The sequence below is a fragment of the Drosophila tropicalis genome, unplaced genomic scaffold (assembly GCF_018151085.1).
Source record: "Drosophila tropicalis isolate 14030-0801.00 unplaced genomic scaffold, ASM1815108v1 contig_694, whole genome shotgun sequence".
Classification (NCBI taxonomy): Eukaryota; Metazoa; Arthropoda; class Insecta; order Diptera; family Drosophilidae; genus Drosophila; species Drosophila tropicalis.
Genome location: NW_027173176.1, coordinates 4,634,843 through 4,651,726, shown reverse-complemented (window position 1 = coordinate 4,651,726; position 16,884 = coordinate 4,634,843). Strand labels below are relative to the sequence as shown.

The window sequence follows — 16,884 nt, the reverse complement described above, 5'->3', positions numbered from 1 at the left end:
TATAAGAAAACTTTCAGACCAAGAGAATTTCTTAAGAGACAAAAAGGGAGCCCCTTTCCCCACCGAACCAGTTGATACCTTTCGAGGAAATTCGTTTTGTTTCTTAATTTTTTGTTTTAAATATTTTTTTTTTGGGTTTTTTTTTTTAATTTGTTTGTTATTATTATCAATTAAATTCGTTTTTATTGCAAAATACAAAGTAAAAAATATGAAATTTGCTCAGTTTTTGTTTTGTTTTTGGTTTTTTTTTTTTTTTTATTTTTTTTGTTCTTTTTGTTGTTCATTTAATGTAAAATTCAAAATTCGTTACGAGCACACAGAAAATATTTACCTACTAAACATAAAATGAACTAAAAGAAAAACAAATAGTTGAAGCGGTTTTTGGGTAACTCGTTTGTTTGTTTTAAAGGGGTGTTTACTGTAGTTGGTATTGGTTTTTGTTGCCATCCATCAGCTAAGACAACTCTCGTTTCTCTCTCTCTCTCTCGATGTCTCTCGATGTCTCTATGTAACTAACTCTCGAGGTCTCAATTTGTATTTTCGCTGTTTTTCAATTTTATTGGTAATTTTTTGTTCTTATTTGTGTTTCATTTCATTTTAATTTAATTGTTTTTTTTTTTTTTTTTGTTTGTTTTCTTTGTTTTTGTTTTTCAGGTTCATTATTTTAATTAAATTACATGAACTTCAAAATATTATTATTATTTATCATATGTATAGATAGGATGTGTGTGTGTTTGTGTGTGTAGTGTGTGTGTGTGTGTAGTGTGTGTGTGTGTGTAGTGTTATGTATTTATTAAGTATAACCTATACGAACAACTCTACGGCGACTCACTGGTTACGGGGGGCTTGGGGAGAAAAGGATCTCTTCATATCGATCGATCGATTGGGATTGATCTTTATCATGATTCTGGATCTAATCTGCCTGTATGTGTGTCTGTGTGTGTGTGTGTGTGTATAAGTGAGTGAGTGTGTGTGCGGCCCAGAAGAGATGCAATTTCAAAAAAAAAAAAAAAAAAAAATTTAAATTATAAAAATTTTTGGTTTTCCTTTTTGGTTTTTTAGGTTTGCAAAAAATTAGTTTGGTGTTTTTTTTTAGCTGCTCAACATTTTAAGTTGCAAATATATATATGTAGTATATATTTTGTGTTCGATTTTGTGTATCAGATAGTTGTTTTATCTGCTATTCAATTTTATTTGTAATTATCATTTGAATATTTTGTAAAATGTTTGTTGTTGTTTTAGCTGCTGATGATGTTGCTGTTGTTGTTGTTGTTGTTGTTGGGGGACATTATGAATCTCGCTCTCTCTATCTCTCTATCTATTCGGTGATGGTTCTTGTTGTCTCCTGAATGTAGACCTGAGAGCCGGGCACAGTGGAGGTGGTGACAAATGTACGGTGCTTGGCACGAATCAAGTTCAAGTTTGATTCAGCAACATCGGCGCGATCCTCGGCAGCCTCCAATTCACGCTGGAAACGGCGAACACGGGTGGTGGTCTGTTGGGTGGCACCCTCCTGCTCGGACAGCTGGCGTCTGTAGATGTTAATCTTGGCAGTGCTCTTATCCAAAGCATCTTGCAGCAGAATAATGTTCTTCTGGTCTTCCTCGCATTGAACGATCACCTCCTTGACGGTGCGCTCCTTCTTGCGCAAGATCTTGATGGTCTCGGCATGACGGCGTTTCTCCTCCTCCAATTCCAATTCCAAATCACGAATGCGAGCCTCCAGTTTGCTAATGATACGCTTGCTACCAGCAACGGCATTCAGCTCAACCTCCTCCAGGCGAATGGACAAGTTCTAACAGGGAAGCGAATAGGAGCATTAGATGAGATCATACAGTGAAAGTATTGTCCGGTGAACTTACCTTGACTTCGACTTCCAAAGACTTCTTGATGGTTTCCAGCTTAACAATGCGTTCCTGCTCCTCATGGACCTGCTCAACAACGTGCTTCAGTTCCACAGACACCTTCTGGTAACGCTCATCGCTGATGCGCAACTCCTTGGACACCTCCTCGTAGTCGGAGGCAACCACAGTTAATTCCTGTTCCAGTTTCGACTTGATCGACACCAGATTGACATTGGCAGTGCTCAATTCATTGATGCGAGTGCTGGCCTCCTCATATTGCAGCTCAACGGTGCGCTTGGCACGGTTGGCGCTGTCCAAATGGGAGCGCACTTCCTCCAGTTCACCGTTCAAACCGGCCAGACGACGCTGGGCAACGGCATACTGATCAAGGGTGGCCTGCAATTGACGCTGGACATCCTCGTAGTGGGCCTGGAGTTCGGTCAATTGGAGCGATTGCTTCTTGATGACCTTCTGCAAATCGATGTTGGTCTTGTTGGCCACATCCAAAGACATCTCCAATTCGGTGATCTGGATCTGCAACTTCTTCTTGATGCGGGTCACCTCGGTCTTCAGGCGAGTCTCGGCCTCAATGACACGGGCATTGAGCTGCTCGATCTCGATCGATGTCTGCTTGCTATATAGACAAATGCATTCCAAGAATTATTACACAAATACCTAAAAGTGTCATATCTTCAATCAATCAATCAATCAAACAAACAATCTTTGGAAGTAACATAAGCCAAAATACATGTTTTCATTTTTGATTTTCGCTTACTAGCCAAACGCCAAAATGTATTTTTGGCCCCAATGTACTGACCCACAAATGAAATTTACATTTTCGCATCACTCAGCACTCAACTTGCTGTTGCACTCTCAGGTGATTTTTGGCATTGTCAAAAATTGCATTGTTTTCTTGGCGGCTGCTGCATTGGCGAATTTTTCTCTACCCATTTATTTTTACGCTTGATAAAGACATCGAACTTGTCACAAATAGCGAGCATTCTCTATTCTACTATTAGTTCCTTGCTTTTGTTTCATTTCAAAGGTGTGTGGGTGGGGGTAAGGGACGGGCAAGGGACCATGGCAACGATGCATAGACAATGCAAGTGCATCATGCGTTTAATTTTAGTCATAGATGTGTTTTGTTTTTCTATTTGGCTATTGTCATTACATATACATATGTACATATGTATGTATGTATACGATAAATAACATTGCCAACAAGAAATTTGTTGTGTTTTGTTTTATTTTGAGTAATTTTTATTTTTCTAATTGCAAGTTGTTGATTCACTTGACAAAGATTGCCCAGATAGTTCTATTAACCAATCAGTTTTGAAATAAATTATATTATAACTATTTCTAGAATAGACCATTTAGTTCATCATATGTAATTTTTATGGCATTAAAAGTGAGGCAACTAAGAAATTTAATTTTTTCCTAGACTCAACCCAAAATAGTATCAAAAGTTGGCTAGCCTAACTAGGAAAGTTTATCTATTCAAATCTAAGTGATAAATTCCATGAAGAAATATAGTTATGATAATCGATCTGTAATAGAATATATATCTTTTCTATAATAGGATCTATCTCAGAAGGACTTAGTGGTTGTAGCTCATCATTTTGGTGGGGAAAAATCGTTCATTTGGCAAGCAAAACTAATCCAAGATTTCCTGGCATTAGAAGTTAGCTTTCTATATCTTATTAACGTCAATATAGTCTTCTATTGAACCATTCAGCTAGTTTATTGTATCTGTTCTAGTCAATTTCTAAATTGAGCTGATCTATTCAAATACAACACAGAATAAGGACTTGTTTAAGATGCTATGGTTAGCTGAATCTACCCAGAATGACAATAAGAGTTATCTATCTGTTTCTGTATTGAGTAAGTATTCTCCAAGATCTATCTGGAATAGTATTAGTACCCAGATTGACCATTAGATTTTCATTTCTATGGCCAATAAGAGCAAGTGTTGCAATTGTTCTCTTCTCTGTGGTTTAAGTAACTTGATCTACTTCTAACTTGATCTATACTATAACTATCTAGAGCTAGTAAATTAAATTATGCTTCTAGCAGACAAGATATGTTTGTTAACTGCATATCTTATCAATTTTAACATATTCTTCAATAACCAAAGCAAAAAACATTAACACATCATAAGTTTTGATTCTGATTATGTTTTTATCAACTAGTTAGAATGTTTAGCACATTAGTTACTAGTAAATTAATCAAAATTTGTCCTGGTAACAGCCATTTTTAGATACAATTTCGGATCTGGATGTTGGTTGGGAAGGGTCGAATCGAAAAATGGGTTATAATCCATTTAGATCAAATGGTGACTAATGTCCTAAATGTGTTATTAATTATATTTATATTAGAAATGGTTATTTCTCTACAGCTAAATCTTATCGGAGATCCATTTCATTTTGATCTGCTTTGCATAAACTATAGTCCAAATTATTATCAACTGATCTAACCATTTAAGTATAAATATATACGAAATTCTCGAATGCCTTTACGTGAAATAATATGTCATAGGAAGAAAAAGAAAGAGGGAAATATGCAACAGATTTATCATTCGGATCATCTTTTTGGGGTTCCTCTTCAGTTTGTTCTCTGCTTTTCTTGTTTTTCATGCGCGTTTTCTTGTTTTTCTTTCTGTCTTAGTTTTGGTTACTTAATCTATGTGTTCTCATTGTTGTCGCCTTGCCAAAGTATTTATTTAGTATCTCTCTAGTGCAAACGCAAGTGAATTTTCGTTTAATTTTATGTATTTTGTCTACGCAAAAATATTTCGTCGATTTTATTTTCATGCTGTCAAAAAAAGTCAAAATAAAAACCAAAAAATTGTTCAACTCTTGAAGGACAACCTTAGACAACAATGGGCTATACAGGGTTGAGTATTGTGGGTGTAGGCGGGGGGCTTGGGGCAGGTGGAAATACCTGAGTGGAAGTGTGTGTGTGTGTGTGTGTGTGTGTGGGGTGCGAAATATGAGATTGTTCAGTTCAGTTGGCATTAGTTTTTCAAAAATTTGATGCCTATGACCAAAACACTTGCGCTTTTCATTTCAAACTTTAATGACAACACAGACAATATATGTATATAGAAAGAGAGACACAGAGAGAGAGAGAGAGTGGAACGAGGGGAACGAACCTTGAAAGAATAGAATATCGATCTTGTTAGAAATGTCTCTATCTAGAAATATATGCAATCTTGCCCTTATGATGGTCAAAATGTTATGATGTTGTTGCCAGCAATTAGCCAGAAACATAAAAATAATTAAAAACAAAAAAAGACAACCACGAAAATGCAGACAGACGACACAGAAACAGAAGATAAATGCCCAAATGGCTAAAGTGCATAAATTTTACATGCAACAAAAACCAAGGAAAATTCTACATTGTAGGAGAAACAAATTGGCATAATTTTTCCTGACTTTTCTTAAACTTTGCAGAGCAAATGAAATGAGTTTTGAGAATGGAAATGAAGAATTTTTTGAATTATTTGAGCAAAAAAGTTGCCTAACAATTTCAAATATGGTTTTTTGCATTTATTTTCAAAAAAAAATTGATATATATGTATATATGTATCTATACATATCGTCTGACCCAAGACGAACTAATATGTATTGAATTCAATAGATTGTTATACTACTTTTACGGGGTAAGGGGGTTGGATTGGGTTCAAAGAAAATGGGGATGAATTGGTTGTGTTTGGGTGGTTTTTCTTTGTGTCTAGTGCTTCCAATAGATATAGCTATAATCCTTGAGTTTGGGATGTGTTCGCAAGACTTTGCGACAAACCCAACACTTATCCTCTATACCGCACCTGCTGTCCGCATAGAATTCGACAGTGCGTTGATTTAATGTCGACAACTGACGCTTTACATTGTGCAGCGATGAGGACACACGATGATCGAGCTTATCGACAAGACGATCGTCCATCAACTCGATGTGCATGGTATGGGCACGCAATTGGCCATCGATGGGCGAAGTGGAACGTGCACGCGAAACCGCACGCGACGAACGGACTAAGGTTTGGGCGATATAGTCCTCTTCCTCCTTTTTGGCCGTTTTGATATTACGCTCCGACTCGGAGAGCAGTGCCTGGGCAATGGCACTGGCGGACTTGCCGCGTATCGAACGCTTGAAATCGTCAGACATTTGATCAACTTCGTTATCTAGCTCTATTTTGCGTATACGCTGCAATATCTTTAATGTATCGCGTTTAATCAAGTCCTCGAGCTCCTCCTGACGACGACGACGACGTTGGCGCGATCTTTCAACAACTGTGTCCGGTTCAATGTGCTTGGCCACACGCGTTGCGTCGACAAGCTTCTGCACACTGAAAGGCGTGCGTTTCTGTGCCCGAAAGCTAAGCAGAATTTCATCGGCACGGGCAGCGCAGGTGCGCGACAGACGTACAATCTCATCGGCATTATACTGCCTTACCGCATTCGAGGAGCGATATTGCTTCAAACCCCTCTCGCTAACCCAGGGCAGATGCGGCTGCTGTACTTTAAGGCCTTTAGCCTTTGCGTCCAAATAGTCTAGCATTGGCTGATAGAAATTCATTGTATAGCCATAATTGTCATCATATGTGGTTGTTGCATGACGGAAACGCGATGGACGTTGCTTCAAAGCCAGCGCCATTATTCTCTGGCAATAATGGACGAAAGAAAGGAGAGAAAGTGTTGCTAATGTGCTATGAGAGGGATAGGGAGAGGGTAAGGGAGAGGGTGTCTATGTGTGATTTGAGTACTCTAAATTAAAGCTACAAAAGAATGGGTTTGTAGCTGCTGTTGCTGCTCGCCTTCCTCTCTCTCTTTTGTTTTGTGGTTGTAGCTCTGTGGTCCTTGTCTTCTTCTTCTTCTGGCTTTTGGCAACAGTTGCTGCTGCTTTTTTGCAAATAAATTTTGTTTCTTTTTCAAATTTTGTCGAAATCTATAAAAAGATTGCAGTATTGTTTGTTGTTCAGCTGTTGGCATCGACCAAAAGGTATATGAGCATAATAATGATGGACGACTCTAACATCATCATCATCATCATCATGATCATCATCATTATCCGTTTGTTGGCAGTCAATTTGTTGAGCTTCTTGGCTATGATTGATCCATTCTGGCATTGCAGACTACAGACAATTATATATATACACATTTAGTCTGTACGCATTTTATGCAATACTCTAGAGTCTAGAAATTTGAACGAAATTTCATTGAAGAAAATTTTGAAAATTGTGGGAAAAACCAATAATGCTCTGGGAAAGCTTCTTTCCAACCGACTGGAGAATAAACCTCACAATGATGCAATCACAGCCAAAGAAAATGCTCAAGTTAAAACCAACTTTATATCACATACCTGTTGGCACTCGATTCACAAATTGGTTAAACTCTTAACTCTCTTTTTGTTAACAAACACACCAAAAACTAACACTCTTATTGTTTTTTGATTGTGTAATCGCAACAACTGCGCAATTTTCTGTTGAACAAATTGAGTTAAATAATTAAAAAGAAAAAGGGTTCAATAAATTCATGATGACAAACTTCTTGGACTTGAGCCTGGTATGCTGTCTATCTCTTCTCCGTGTTCTCTCTTTATCTTTTTCTATCACTGTGTTGCCCTCTTTCCCCTCAGGATGTTTGGCTCCTTTAGTGATAGCTTTTCAGCCAATTGCCTAGAAAACTAATGCTGTTGCTTTGGTCGCGACTGTTAAAGTTGTACTGATTTGCTAAATGGGTCAATTAGTTGATTTTGAATTTCGAATTGAGATCGATTGCAAAACCAATCGATTGATTTCATTTCATTTCGTTCAGGGGCTTCCGCTTTGGCAGAGGAAACAGTTTGTACATTAAACTGATTGGCCTTGTCGCCTATTGTTGTTATTCGCTTTTCCCTTTAATTTTTTTGGGACACTTCCAATCGTTGTTTGTTTCGGCGTTGATTGAAGAAAATGCAGAGAGATAGAGGGAAAAACCGACTTACCGAATAGCCTCAATTTCCTCATCCTTCTCGGCCAGACGACGCTCGGCATCGTGACGGTATTGATTGAAATCAGCGGCCAAACGCTGACCACGTTGCTCCTCAGCCTTGCGACCCTGTCAAATGCAAATGAAATCAATAGTGAATTCAACAAGATCGATCGATCGTTTGTTTGATAGAAACTTACAGCCTCAGCTTCCTTGTAGGCAGCGGTAAGCTCATCACGTTCATTCTCCAAGCGACGCAGTTCCAATTCCAATTCATGGAGACGGCGGTTCAATTCGTTAATGGCACCCTTGGCATCATGAAGATCATCTAAGAATAAGAACGATTATTAGTCACTTGGTTGAATTTCGGTTATTGTCTTGTGATTACCTCCCAATTTCTTGTTCTCGCGGGCGAATTGGTTGTTGGCATCCTTAACCTTGTCGAGCTCGTGGACAGTGCGCACAAGATCGGCCTGCTTGTTCTTCAGATCACGCTGGCTGGTCTCGAACAAGACAATGGTCTCATCCAGACGGCTCTTCAGCTCAACATTGTGCTTTTCAAGGGTGTTGACCGATTTGGTCAGCTCGCGGCAGCTATTGTTCGATTTCTCCAGATCAATGATAAGGACCTCAACTTCGCTGGCAAGACGCGTCTTGGTCTTCTCCAGATTGTTGACCTTAACGATAAGGGTTTCGATATGCTCCTCCAGTTCGGTGATGCGCACCTGGTACTTGCGACGAATCTCTTCGACCTCTTCGGCACGAGCTGCAACTTCGGCATTCCATTTGTTTTGCCATGAAGTAGCATCGGCATTGGCCTTGACCAACTGACGTTCCAAGTCAATACGTGCCTCGGACTCTTCCTCGAGTTGATTGCGAACCGAATCCAGTTCGATCTCAACCTGATGCAATGAAGATTCGAGCAGCGAGCGACGACGGTCTTCGTCTTCCAAACGGCGGCGTGCATCTTCCAGTTGGGAGATCACTTGACTCTTGGAAAACGAGACAGTGTCCAGCTGGGTCTTGAGATCTTGGACGTCCTTGATCAGCTCAATGTTCTCCTGCGAGAGGCGAGATTTATGCGAAGTGATATCGATGACAGTGCGATTCAGTTCCTCGATTTTCACATTCAACTCGCTAATGGAGATTTCCAACTTGGAGATGTGTTTCTCGGACACGATCTTCTCCTTGTTGTACGATTCGATTTGGGAGAGCAGCTCATAGACTTCAGCCTGGAATTTGGCCTTGTCCTTTTCGGCTCTGAAATCATTATTGAAAATCTTCACATTAATTACGACCAAAAGAAGATCAAGAGAAGCAAAAAAGAAAAAACTCTCAATACTTAGGGGCCAAAGCTTACAAGCTTTGGTAATCAATGGATCAAGCAAGTATGATCGATATAAACAAAAGCTCTGCCAAGGGGGCTAAAAACATGTTCAGATCAGATTATATTAATCGCCTGGAAGCAAGCTATGAAAATTTGTTAAATATAAAATAAAAAATTTCATTTCATTCGATTGATCATTCTCAACGTTTTGCCACAGTTCATTAGTAGGTCGGTAGGGAGGGGGAGGGGGTGAAGCCAGGCAGGGTGCAGGGTGGGTAGGGGGCAAAATTCATTCACCAACCTGACCCAACCACCCCATCTCCATCTCCATCCCCATCCATCCTTCCACCCACTCACTCACCTACCTAAATAAAGTGAAAAGGCAAAAGCAAAACGTATCGAATTTCCACCAAAAAGTTCAATTGGTCAAAAAGAGACAACAACAACATTAAATATCAACACACATTTTGAATATGATTCAATCAAAGACATATTTGGGTTGGGGCGTTGGTGCAAATGAGAGAAAGACAGGCAGACAGACAGACAGGCGAACGGACAGACAAATAGACAGACAGACACAACCAGGCAGTTAGAGTGAGACAGACACTGAGAGAGAAAGGCGGTGGAAGAGCGTTTGGCAAATGAAAGAGCGAGCACAGCAACAAAAATTTCGATGAAAATTTTCAAAATTTTCTAAAAATAAATGCCAAAAAAAAAAAAAAAACAAAAACACACACAATATTTGCCTAGCCTCTAATTTGTGGGATTGTTGTTGTTGTAGTCGGTGGTGTTGGTGGTGGGGCAGGAACATATGATTTGATTTCGTGCGTGCCCCAAAGACCACAAGCTTTTCAAAGCTTTTGCGTTTAGAGTGAGATGACTATAGGTGTCTGATATTTCGCATCATATGGCGGAAGTGCGCAAACTCATTGGGAATTATAGCCGAAAGTTGCAACAAAACAACTAGGTAATACAACTTACTAACTGTTAAGTGTGATTAAACGGATTATGTGTGGATTATAGACTACAAATTTAGCAAGTCACAGGAGGCCAAAAGACTCGAGATGAGGCAAAGACAAGCATACACTATACATATTGGCCGTTAGCCTTGAATTGGGTAATGATTTTGAAATTAGAAAAAATTCCTTAGCATTTATTTTTGGAAATTTTGGCATATATATACATTTATATAGATATATGTATATATATTTTTTGAACGTGTTTGTGTGTTTTTTTTTTATTCAATTTGGAAATATGAGCAGTACCAACAAGAGGTCTCTCTCTCTCTCTCTGTCTGTCTCTGTGTTTGTCTCTCGTTCTCACTTTTCGAATTTCACTTTACAAAATTTGTGTCAATAGAACTTTGCAAGCAATGCAATTTTTCAGTTGTCAGTTTGTTTTAGTTTTTTCTTTCCGCTTGTCATGGCATTTTGATGAATTGTTTATGATCTGGTTATTTTTTTTTTTTGGATTTCTGCTAGTTTATGGTTTATGTTTTTATGGTTGGTTCTTGGTTCTTGATTTTGTGATTTTTCGGTTTTTGCGTTTTTGGGTCAATGGGGCAAATGCAAGGTTACTAAGCCATTGTGTGTGTTGTTACAAGACTTGTGGCAAGACATTGAAAACTTAACCAGCTGATGGGCAATCAATCATTCCGATCATACAAACAAACACAATGTTAGAAAGTAGATATGTATATGAGAGATACGCATGTATATGTACCTAGCCTTATTTTTCGTTAGGATTTCAACTTGTTCCTGGAAATCCGTAATAATTTCGTTGTGCTTCTTCTTCAAAAGCACGGTGGTCTCCTCAGATTCAAGATGAACATCCTCAAGCAATTTGCGCAGCTTCAATAGCTCAGCATCACGCTTGCGATTGGCTTCAAACTGGCAAAAGGAACAATTGAATAGAGTTAATAATCAAATCTATGTTTTAGTTTTGCACAAAACTTACTTGATGTTCAGCACCACCTTCGGCCTCCTCAAGACGCTCGGACATCTGTATGACCTGAACGCTGAGATCGGCTTTCTCACGCTCGATCTGTAATTGATGCGAAACAATAGAAATTAGTCTATGACTTATGTACATATATAAATGGCTTATCAGTTAGCTTGGCATACTTAGTGCATAAACTATCTATACAATCAGGACTTGACTTCGATCATTCTAGATCTCATTGAACTACATATATTCGTTCAATTCAAATGGTCCATGCTATATAATAAATCACATTAATCAGTCAAAAATAATTATTCATATGCAGCCATATCTAAAATAACAATGGCAAAATGCCAACAAAAAACGAATAAATTAAACATTTTTTGCATAGGTGAAAAGAACAACTACATATATATGTACATATGTATGTATGCGGTCAGTCATTCTACAACAATTCATCTGTGTCTGAGTGAATGTTTCCAAAAAAGCCATTTCATTTGATCACAACTTTTTCACTAGAAGAATATCAAAAACTGTTCTTTTCTTTGTTGTTGACCCAATTGAAGAATTTTCTTCTTGACTGGTAATTAAATGGAATTTTATGTGTGTTTTTTTTTCGCATTTGAATGCAATTTGTGGCATGGACCAGATTGCTGGCGAATTTTAGGAAAATTTGAAAAATTTCAGCCGAAAAACCCTTCCTAAGCATATAAACTTGAATAGATCTTCTATTTAGCACATTCTTAGTCATGTTTTTTTCGGTTTTTCCAATACCAATAAGTACCTATGTACATATATGTATGAATGGGTATGAGTATATGTATGTATGGGATTGAACAAAGTTGCTCTAAAGGCCATATCTATTGGGTGATTGGTTGGGGGGGGGGCTTGTGAGCGTAAATCCATTTGCGCCATATGTATCTTGAAGATACATTTTTGTGTTCAGTTTTCTGTTTCTTGGTATTTGTTGCCACCTATACATAGATACATATGCATATGTAGATAGAAATCTACAAATATACCAGCAGGCGGTGTGAAAACTTTTAATGTGCATGAAAATTATTTAATTTTCCCACACACACACATAACATGCCAACCCACACATTGAAGGCTGTCTCTGTGTGTGTGTGTGCCAGCGAATTTTCCTTTTGGTCTCTCATTCCGAGAGATGATGATGTTTTTTGGCTACTCTATTTTCTTTTCTTTTCTATTTTGTTGTTGTTGTTGCCACTTTGGCTTGTTCATATTTATTTTGTTGTTGCTGGTTGGTTGGTTGGTTGCTTGCTTGTTTTTGCTGCTTCAAGTTAATCATTTGCTTGTGTATTGAATGTCGTGCGCTAATTTTAGCCAGTTTGTTCCATATTATGAGTGTGTGTGTATGAGTGTTGGCCATTTGCTTGGAGCAACTCATATGAATCTACATACATATATGCATGCATATACACACACGCATACTATGTGTGTGTGTGTGTGTGTGTGTGTGTGTGCTAATCCATAAAGCAAAAGTAATTAAAATTATTTCCACAAAATGCGATAGAAATGCGATTTTTTTTTTCGTCTCCACCTTTAGCACCTCCTCCACATATTTTCCTGGTATATTTTCTATACTACGCCCCAGGCCAGACCGGGCCGCATTTTCTAAATTTGTAATGGCAAACAGGAACACACACACACACACGCACACACATACACTCTCTGGGGAACAATATGCACATGCTGAATGGAAGTGCTTTGGGCTTTTGGTATGCCAAAAAAATGTTCTATTCTCTTTTCCCTTTTCTTTTTTTTTTCTGTATTTTGGTTGTTATTTGCTTTGTGTAAAGTAAATGTTTTGTCTTTGCAAAGGCACAACAACAATAAGCTAAACTAAATCATTTATCACACTCACACACACACACACACACACACATGCACACCCAGAGAATCAGTCAGTCAGTCAGTCGAAACCAATTGAAGTTCAATGCACACACATCATTATCATCATTTGTGCTAACAACCAATAGAACAACAACAACAACAACAACAACTACAACTATAACAACAACCAACTGAAAATGGAAAACTCTTGAAGGGTAGGATTTATTCTTAGCTCAGCAATTGGCTTTTTGTTGTTTGTCTTTTTACTTGATTTTCCTTCCTATTTATTTGTGTTTTTGCTTTGTTGACTTTCCACATATTTTTGGGTGTTGTTGTTGTTGTTTTTTTTTTTTTAGGGTGACATTTGGCGTGAACGGATAAAAGTGAAAATACGGCAAATTCGTACTGTGAAATTGGGGGCCGAAATGAGAGAGAGAGAGAGAGAGAAGAATTTTTCATCATCATCATCATCATCATCTACATACATCAATTTCTAGCCGGTACGCATGTGAAACATCTTTCCCTTAATTTTAAGGTTTTTAGTCTAATCAACTATTTGCCTATTAAACTTAATATAAAGCTAATCCTATTTGATCTTAAATCTAGTAAATATTAGAAGTATATTTCTACTCACCCTTTGACGCAATTCACGTTCAACTTCAAGATCATCTTGGAGCAAACGGATCTTGTCCTGGAAAATTTGAAAAATTTCATCATTTACTATTACTTTGAATAGATAATCTCATTTAGTTAACAAAATCATCTTCTTCTCATTCTATATGCAAAATATGTATATACAAAAAATTATATATATGTATATATGAAAATTGGTATTAATTTCACATTTTCTTAGTCATTTCATATCACAATTTATTTCATTATGCACAGAAAAAAAATATGTAAAAAAAATGAAGGAAACATTCATTGAAAAGAAAAACAGAAAAAAATGTAGAAAAAAAAAATATTACCAAAGGATTTAGAGAAAGTCAAAAATTGTTCGTTTTTAGATATTGAAATGTATCTCATAGATGCTCATTACATAATTTTGTTTAGCAATGCTTATAGAGGTATGTATCTATACAGTCAGTTCGTTATAGGTAGATATATACAAATATATATATACACACAAATATATATATATATATATATACATATATATAATTATATGTAGATATAATTTGCTTAACGAATTTTGTATATTTCCACACTCAAAAACGGCGCGAATAACAACACACACCGAAACAGAGACACACACACACACACACGGTTACACACGCATTGCAGACACATACATTTTAGTTAGAGTGTGTATGTGTGAGTGTGTGTGTGTGTGTGTGTGTAAGTGCTCTGAAGAATTTTTCTTTTAATTTTCTTTTCCTTAAGGTTTTTTTTTTTTTTTGTTCGTTTAGTTTTTCGTTTCGTTTCGTTTGGTTTTTTTTTTTTTTTGATTTTCTTTGACTTTTCTCGTATTCCTTCATCACACACACCGAAAATTTTGGCGTACACACGCACAACATTTCGGGTTTTCTTTGGCTTTTCTTTAACTTTGCTTTTCAATCTTTCAGTTGTTCGTTTTTCTTGAAATTTTCTTTATCGAATTAGAGGAAGGGATGGAGTGGAGGGAGCGGGTTTACACAAAATACAAAGTTTTTTCCATATTGCATCCAGCATTCTGTGTTGCGATCCATTCATCATCATCATCATGATCATCTTCTTCTTACCTCCAAGCGGGAAAGAGAGCTCAGATCCTGAATATATTCGATGTTAACATCGGCCGCACCGGGTCCGGTGGATGTGGCCCGGTAGGAGTATTTCGAGGAGCGTACAGCTTGCGATGACGACATGATGTTTGAATTGATTAGATTTTCAAAAAAATTGATTTTCTATTTGAAACAAAAAAAAAATAATTTCCTTTCGTTACGCGTTTCTCGTTAGCGCGTTTGATTTTTCAAGTATTCTGGTTTAGAACGGAAAATCTCTACAGCACCGCACACAGAGTTTGTTGTAGTTGTCACCGAGTCACCGAAAAAATTCGTAATAAACGTCGGAGTAAGGCTGGTGATCTACTGAACAAGAGATCCCGTTGTCGTTCGAATAAAGAGTATTTCGTTGATTTGGTCGCTGATCGCAAATGTTTTCGTCTATTTCTACGATTTCTCGTTGGCTCGGCTCGCCTGTTTTTTTTTCCCCATCGTCTTTCCTTCTTCGAGTTTTTGAGTGTGCTTTTTGGCCGCCCAACCCGCCTCTTGTCCCCATCGAAAGAAAAGCCCACATAATACTTTCGGCAAGCGTTTCACGGTGGCTCAACATTTTGAGTGAGTTTTTTCATTTTGGTCCCTCGATCTCCTTGTCCGGCATATAGCATCTATCCTAATGCCATAGTCGCTGCTTGTCTGTGTCTGTATCTGTGTGTGTGTGTGTGTGTGTGTGTGCGTGTGTGTTAATTGCTCAGTTGTGTGGAACATTCTTTGATTCGGCTCTTTTTTTGTTCTATTCTTCTTGTTGGTAATTCGGCTTTTTGCCGTGTGTAAACGCATTTTCACGCTAGTTGCCCGAATATCCCCCACAAAAATAAACTCAACGAAGATTTTTCATCTATTTCTCTCTCCCTATGGGTGTGTGTGTCTCTCTCTCTCTGTGTGTGTGAGTGCTTTTTTTTTCACTTTGCTGTTGTTTTTCCGCTTACCTGTAATTAGCCTGTGTCATTTATATGCTCCTCATGCGTTTCATTTTCTGTATGTATCACTGAATAGCGTCTGGCCAAAGCGAAAAGAAAACCCAGTGGGCCAAGTTTAAGACGAAGATTCTATACCCTAATCAATCGATCAATCAAATTACCAATAAAACTTCTTTTGAACAATGTCTATAAGAAAGTTTTAAGATCTTGTCTCCCTTTTCTTACCAACTAATTATAGAGAGGAAATCCTTCTTAGATATCCAAACACCACCAGCTTGAGAGGACGAAAGTCTTGATTTTCTCTGTAGATACTTAATCTTTAACTTTCAACGTTACTCAAGTAAATGTATCCCCCCATTTGGTTAGGGTATTCATCAAAATTTTGTATCTACACGTAAATTTTCCTACCATAACATATAAGTCATGTTGAAATTTTTGGCAGCTTCTTTTAAACAGAAGCGTTCATAAAGTTCATAATTTTCATAAAAAAAAAAAACAACAACACACAACAAAAAAAACCATAAAGATGGAATAGGAAAGATACATACATATGTAAATATATACAAAACTATATATGTACATATATAAGTAAGTATATTTGTTTATTTTTGTGTTGTATCTCCAGCTAACTAGTCAGTTAGTTAGTGTTAGCCATGTTTTGTAATATCAAGTTTTTCCGTTTTGTTTAAGCACGTAAATTCTGATAAAGAGAATATGTGTATATATATATATGTTTGGTAAATTCACCCACCAGACCAACGTGACTTGATCAATTCAATTTGTTTATACCAATTTAACAATAAATTCATTAAACAGCAGCAACATTTAATGCACGGCTTTATTTTTTATTTGAAATTATAGAAAGGAGACAAAAGCGAGAAATTCTTCTAAAGTCAAAAGGAACAAAAGTCTCTTGATAAAAATGCCCCAACTTATGTATTCCATTTTGTGTTATTCTAGAATCTATAAATGTTTAGTTTAGAAACTGTTTTGTTTGTTTATAGGAAAAAATGAATAATGCCTGTCAGATGCAACAATGTAATTATTCGCGATCATAAATAATCAAGTTGATTTGCTTTCAAAACTGATCGATCATAGGCTAAACTAAGAAATTACTATATTAATATATAAAGTAAAATGGTTCCTACAAACCATTAGGAGAGATCTTGACTTTAGGTAATCAGCCAATTGATTACAACGACTTAACAACTGGAGAAAAGGGTTTAATAAATAATTTATCCCATTTTTTTTATTTCTCAAACTTTGACTTGGAAT

General features: G+C 37.2%; 1 protein-coding gene across 2 annotated transcripts; it reads right to left on the bottom strand.

Annotated features, from left to right (window-relative positions):
* Positions 1-1,151: 1,151 nt before the first annotated feature.
* Prm (Paramyosin) lies at positions 1,152-15,061 on the bottom strand. 2 transcript variants are annotated; one of them, XM_068292316.1, is made up of 9 exons: positions 14,654-15,061; positions 13,567-13,623; positions 11,091-11,177; positions 10,857-11,023; positions 8,196-9,067; positions 8,008-8,135; positions 7,824-7,936; positions 1,863-2,478; positions 1,152-1,795 (listed from the first exon to the last, which is right to left on the bottom strand). In XM_068292316.1, the coding sequence occupies exons 1-9, from the start codon at positions 14,774-14,776 to the stop codon at positions 1,319-1,321; spliced, it is 2,640 nt and encodes an 879-aa protein (XP_068148417.1). In that variant the 5' UTR covers positions 14,777-15,061; the 3' UTR covers positions 1,152-1,318. The 2 variants fall into 2 exon arrangements, with proteins under 2 accessions (XP_068148417.1, XP_068148418.1); XM_068292317.1 differs by lacking the exons at positions 7,824-7,936; positions 8,008-8,135; positions 8,196-9,067; ... (2 more) ...; positions 13,567-13,623; positions 14,654-15,061 and adding exons at positions 5,671-6,785; positions 7,200-7,319; positions 7,385-7,544.
* Positions 15,062-16,884: the final 1,823 nt, after the last annotated feature.

Coding starts and splice junctions, on each gene's coding strand:
- Prm (XM_068292316.1), bottom strand. CDS start 14,776: ATGTCGTCATCGCAAGCTGTACGCTCCTCGAAATACTCCTACCGGGCC. Junction 11,178..13,566: donor AACGTGAATTGCGTCAAAGG/GTGAGTAGAAAT, acceptor CATCAATTACAG/ATCGAGCGTGAGAAAGCCGA. Junction 8,136..8,195: donor CGAGAACAAGAAATTGGGAG/GTAATCACAAGA, acceptor TCTTATTCTTAG/ATGATCTTCATGATGCCAAG.